The sequence below is a fragment of the Petaurus breviceps genome, unplaced genomic scaffold (assembly GCF_028583685.1).
Source record: "Petaurus breviceps papuanus isolate PSGF00001 unplaced genomic scaffold, PetGlider_PUasm1.0 182, whole genome shotgun sequence".
Taxonomy (NCBI): Eukaryota; Metazoa; Chordata; class Mammalia; order Diprotodontia; family Petauridae; genus Petaurus; species Petaurus breviceps.
Window position 1 is genome coordinate 3,418,473 of NW_027185786.1, and position 5,282 is coordinate 3,423,754.

Sequence of the window (5,282 nt, forward strand, 5' to 3'; positions counted from 1 at the left end):
CTCCATTTCTCTCCCTCCCTTTTCCTCTCCCCATTGTCCCCCTTTCTTTCCCCTACCCTCTTCTCTTTATCCCCCTTTCCTGTCTCTCTGCTTCTCCCTCCCTTTTCCTTTCCCCTTTGCCCTCCTCTTTCTCTCTCCCCCTACCCTCTTCTCTTATCCCCCTTTCCTCTCTCATTCTCTCCTCCTCCCTCTTTTCTCTCTCTTGTGCCTCTGTTTTCCCACAGTGCCATCAGCCAGCATGACCCGTCTGGCCCGATCCCGTACTGCCTCTCTCACCAGTGCCAGCTCCGTAGATGGCTCCCGTCCCCGGGCCTGCACCCACTCGGAGAGCAGCGAGGCCCTGGGGCAGATCAACCCTACCATGGAGGTGTCCTGCTGAGGCCCCTGTTACCACCCTGGAGATGCCTCACACTTCCCCCATCATCATCGATCACCATCCAACTGCCATCCTGTGCGCCTGCCCACACTTCCTTGGTTTTATTTGGGGGGGGGAGGGAAGAGGGGTTTACTTCTTTTGTTTTATTTTGTTTTTTTAAAAAAAAAGAAAAAAGAGAAAAGATAAATATTCCAAGGAGGAGAACCACCTTAAAAAGCCACAGCCCAACAGTCTCCAAAGTGTTCAGGGAGTTTAGTGACCCTATTTGTCATCACCTCCCAGGTAGGAAACTTTTCCTTCCTAACCCCCTGTGGGAAGCCAGGCCCATTCTTTGGGTGGAGACCAGTCCAACCTTAGGACTTAGCCCCTTCACCCAGCCCACAAATGGTCCCCCCAGGCTAAGGAAGTCATGCACAAGATTGGGGACCTTTCATGTCCTCAGGTTCCTACCTAATGATTCCCTCCCATATCTGCTTGGGCCATTGGATCCAGGAGCCTGGGGAAACCCCATGGCACAGGTTTGCTGAGCTATGTTAAAATCTGTTTCCCTGGCCTGGTTCTGGTCACACATCAGTAAAACTTTTCACAAAGGGTCTGTAGATGTGGGAGAAAGCTTAGCAAAGTCACTTCCTTTTGCCCCTTTGTTCCCTCTCCCTCCAACCCCCAATCCTGGACCTTTTCTCAAATTGGAAGTCAGATTGTTGAACTATTAGCCCACCCCAGGGCAGTGTTAGGGGTTTCCAAGGTGCTGAGCAGAAGAGGGGAAATCTCACCCTAGCTGGGAAAGGCACTGGCCCAAAGAGCCTGCAATGCATTAGCAGCAGAGAGGTGTTCTGGGAGGAAAGAGCTGATCCATCGGCCAAAGTCATCAGCAAAGAGCCCCGGAGCATTTATGTCCCTCCCATACACTTCTAGATATATAGATAGATAGATTTTTAAGTCTTGTTGCATATATGACAATCAATAATAACCCAAGGTTTGAACTGCATCCCACCACCCTCTTTCCACCTAAGGGCACCATGGGAAGGATGGCCCCAGGACCCCATCCCTAGAGGTTGCTGGGCTCTATTGGGGGGCTCCACTGTGCACTTGGTGCTTTGCTAACATGGCAGTAGTTTTTGACTTGGATATTTTCTGGACAGATGGGTCCCAGGATAGGACATGGAAGTTTCATTTCTGCCCCAAATAGGGATTGGGATCAGTAGACCTGGGGCACCTAATCAGATAAGAAACAGTCTTCAGAGGTCTAGCTTGTCTGTGGGAAGGGTGCCAAGAGCTTCCGGCCTGGTGGGAGTGCTTCTAATGCTTGGAGGAAAAAGTGGGCTGGAGGCAGCCCTACCTGCAGAGACCAGACAGATCCTCCCACTGAGGGGGGCTCTCTCACTTGAGTCTTCTCTGTCTCCTGCTTTCCCTTTCCCCTAGTTTTCTAGGTTGGTGCTGCTGCATTAATTAGTCATCATGCCTGATTCCCCTCAGTTCTGGTAGGAGGACACAGATCATTCCCATGTGAGCCCCTTTGTTGAAATGGGCATAAGGTCTTATGCAGAAGGGTTGTAATGTCAAAAAACATCAAACTCTGAAAAGATCATTCTTTTGCCTAGGACATACCATGATTAGGGAGAGAGTCTTGAAGGAAGGATTCCCCATGAACAGTCTTCCATCACCTGCCTAATCAGCTTTGGGCTAGGTGTCCCCTAAGGGACATGCCAGTCTTGGCTGAGTAGTGCACCAAACTCTTCATGATCTGGAAGGCTCTCCTTCCCTATCTTATCCAGAGGTTGAGAAGGCACTGACCAGGATTCCATGGGGGTGGAAGATGGGGTCCAGGAAGCAAGGAGGCCAGGATTAGTATACGGTAAAGAGACCCCTTCTCATCCTAAAGTTTGTCCTCTTGTTAGAAAGGCATCAGGAAGGATATGCTGACCAGAAGCACTTTGTACAGGAGGAGTAATTTTTCTCAATAACCTTTTATCCTATGTCTGGCTAGAGATAGGGAAAAGTGTGACATCTGTCTACAGCTGGCCCAAGCTCCTGAGGTCATGACCCCACATCTTATCCCAAACTCCTAGAGCTGGTCCAGGTGGATGGCTTGTCATGGAAACAGGAACAGCAAAGGAGCGGTTTCTGAACCAAATAAGGAAGGGGAGAGATGGTGCTGCTACCCTTGGGCATGGTCACGAGCAGATGCTTTACCAGCTCCTGAAGCTGGCAGCCTGAGGCTTTCCTTAGCAGGAGGGAAGCAGAAATAGGAGCTAAAAACTTTAGCTCATTTTACTGGAAGCCTAAGGGAATTACACTGAAGATCCCACAAGCCATTAAGAGTGAGAGGCGACAGGAGACGGTAGTAAAAATGAAAGGGCCTTGGATCCCTGGTCTCTCCCATAGTTTTAGGAGAGCCAAGGTTTGTGTGCATGTGTGTGTGTGTGTGTGTGTGTGTGTGCGCGCGTGCATTAGAACGCACACACCCAGTTCCACTTTACACACAATCTGGTTTAAATAACGTTAAGCCATCTTCATAACCATCCTAGAAATTGCAAGTATGCTACTTTGTTCCCCGCTCTCTTCTCCCGTGTGCTTCCTTTGAACATTAAATGTGAATGTTTGAAAAGCTGGTAGAAATAATCCTTTTTACTGTAGATAGTGCTGCAATTTTTCTTGGTTTTTTTTTGGTGTGTTCTTTGAGATATCTATAAATATCTATACATATTATATATACATATATATAGGGTCTCTATGTGTGGTTTTCTGTTGGAGGTGGTCTGATTATATCTGTTAGTTTGCTTCCCTCCCCCCTTTAGTTGAGGTAAAATTTAATGGACTTCCTACTTCTCTGTACAAGGTGAAAAACCTATTTTTGTGCATTATGGTGGTTGATGCTGATATTTGCATTGATGCCATGAGACTTTGACATGACCACAAATGTAAAATGAATACAAATCCTTGTTGTAGAAAGAATTAGCTGTGTTAAAAAACTAATAAACTAAGAAGAATGTGAGTGTGGTTGTGCCCACATGCCCCCGCCCTGCGTTCTTTTTGGGTGGTCCTCAGGATGATGGCCACCGAGGCAACATTTACTGCTTGTCCCCAAGCGTTGGCAACCTGCCTGTGCTGTTCTGGGTACAGTCCACACTTGTGCAGAAACACCTTGAGACTCGAAACATGCCAATGCACATGAGATCACATCTTCCAGGGCTGACTCAGGATTGTGACCCGGGGAATGTTCAGTGGAAGGATTAGCAGACCCAGTGGAGCACATCAGCCTCATCTCATTCCCAAACTCTCCATGTAGCCACACCGGAAGGCCCAAAATGTTTCTTCGAGATGCCCAAGGATCCACACAACCCCAGCTTGCTGGCTGTCTCTTTCTCACACACACAGCTTTAACACAATCCTGCTACATTTGCACCCACATCACAATAGACTGCCATCACACTCAGGAGCTGGCTTCTGATCCCACCTACTCCATCAATTCTATCAGGAAAACATCTGGAAGTATTCTTATAGCCCAGACATAGTTCGCTAGGATGGGCAGCAGAGAACCCTCTTTAGGTATCCCCAGCACTTAGGACAGACCCTGGCACATAGCAGGTGCTTAATAAATTTTATCCATTAATTACTTTCAGAGCCTACCAGTAGGGGCAGCTCAGCACTTGAGTGCTTCCCAAGGAAGCCCCCTTTCCGGGAGCTGGTGGGTCTGTGAAGCCTCAGGACAGGCACCTTCCCAGACAGCGTCAGCATCCAGGAGAGTGTGGTCACTTAGGGCCGGCCCCTTAAGACAATCTCCTTTCCCTCGCCAGCTCCCCCCAAAGGAGGCTTGCACAGACAGACCTTGCCTCAAGCCCCTAACTTCCCCTTCTCGTGACCACCTCCTCTACCCCGGATCAGCCGCACGCGCACGCACACGCACACATGGCGGCATCCTGGATCCTGCCCGCACCCTTGTCAGCGACCTCTGAAGCCGCCACCCCCTGCTCTGCGCACCCTGGCCCGTTCCTCGTCCTCTCCATGCTCCCCAATCCCTCCAAGCTTCGGGTCTCGCCCCGGCCAGAGGCCGCTAAACTACGGTCCCATGGTCTCGGAGAGCTCCCACGCACATGCAGGACTCCCTGATCGCAAAGCCCTTACAGAGAGCCCTCACTCTGCAGACTGAGGCTGCGGGTCCCTCGTAGGGCTACGAGGCAGCACCAGGCCGGCCCTCAGGAAGACCCTAGCCACGTGACCCCGGGCAATTCACCTAAAACCACGGTCAGCTTCATCTGTAAAACGGGGATGATAGCAGCACCTACCGGCAGTTCATACGGTACACCCTTTAGCGTAGCCCCCAGCACACAGTAGGTGCTACATAAATGCAGGATGGGCCCCCAAGTCTTCCCGACTGCAAATTCTGCCCTCCTTATCTACTGTATGGTGATCTTTCACTGGGGGGTTTCACCGCAACATTTCACCCCAAAAAATCCCTTTCCCGCTGCTGTTCTCCCATCCTCCTGACGCCCCCTACCCGGCAAAGGCAAGGCCCTCCGGGAGCACCAGGGATCCCGCCCTCCCGTCTCTCCCCAGGGCAGGCAGGCGGGGTTGGGCGGGGGGCAGGAGACCCAGATGAGCTGGCACCCTGCTGCGGACCTGCTGCCTCGGTCTCCGTAAAACGGGGATAATCGCCCCGACCTCCCAGGGTCGTTGTAAGAATCAAATGAGGCAACGGCAGAGTGCTCTGCTAACCTCCAAGTTAAACAAGGAGCCTGGGGAGAGAAATGGACTGGACTGTGAGAAGAGATAGCACGAGGCACCGCGAGGCCACCTGGCTCCCACAGCTCCCACAGCTCCCACTCCGCCTCTGCGGCCCCGCACGGAGCAGGCGCAGAACAAGGCTGGGAGGGGGAGGGGCAGTCCTGGCACCACGAGTGCGCCC

General features: G+C 51.4%; 1 protein-coding gene across 4 annotated transcripts in view; it reads left to right on the forward strand.

The window, feature by feature from the left end:
* The window catches only part of NDRG4 (NDRG family member 4), a 77,851-nt gene extending 74,480 nt beyond the window's left edge, over nucleotides 1-3,371 (forward strand). For all 4 annotated transcript variants that reach the window (XM_069087621.1, XM_069087622.1, XM_069087619.1 and 1 more), the window contains one exon: nucleotides 225-3,371. In XM_069087621.1, coding sequence (XP_068943722.1) covers nucleotides 225-379 — 155 coding nt within the window. In that variant the 3' untranslated portion in view covers nucleotides 380-3,371. The remainder of the gene's footprint in view (nucleotides 1-224) is intronic.
* The last annotated feature ends 1,911 nt before the right edge of the window (nucleotides 3,372-5,282 follow it).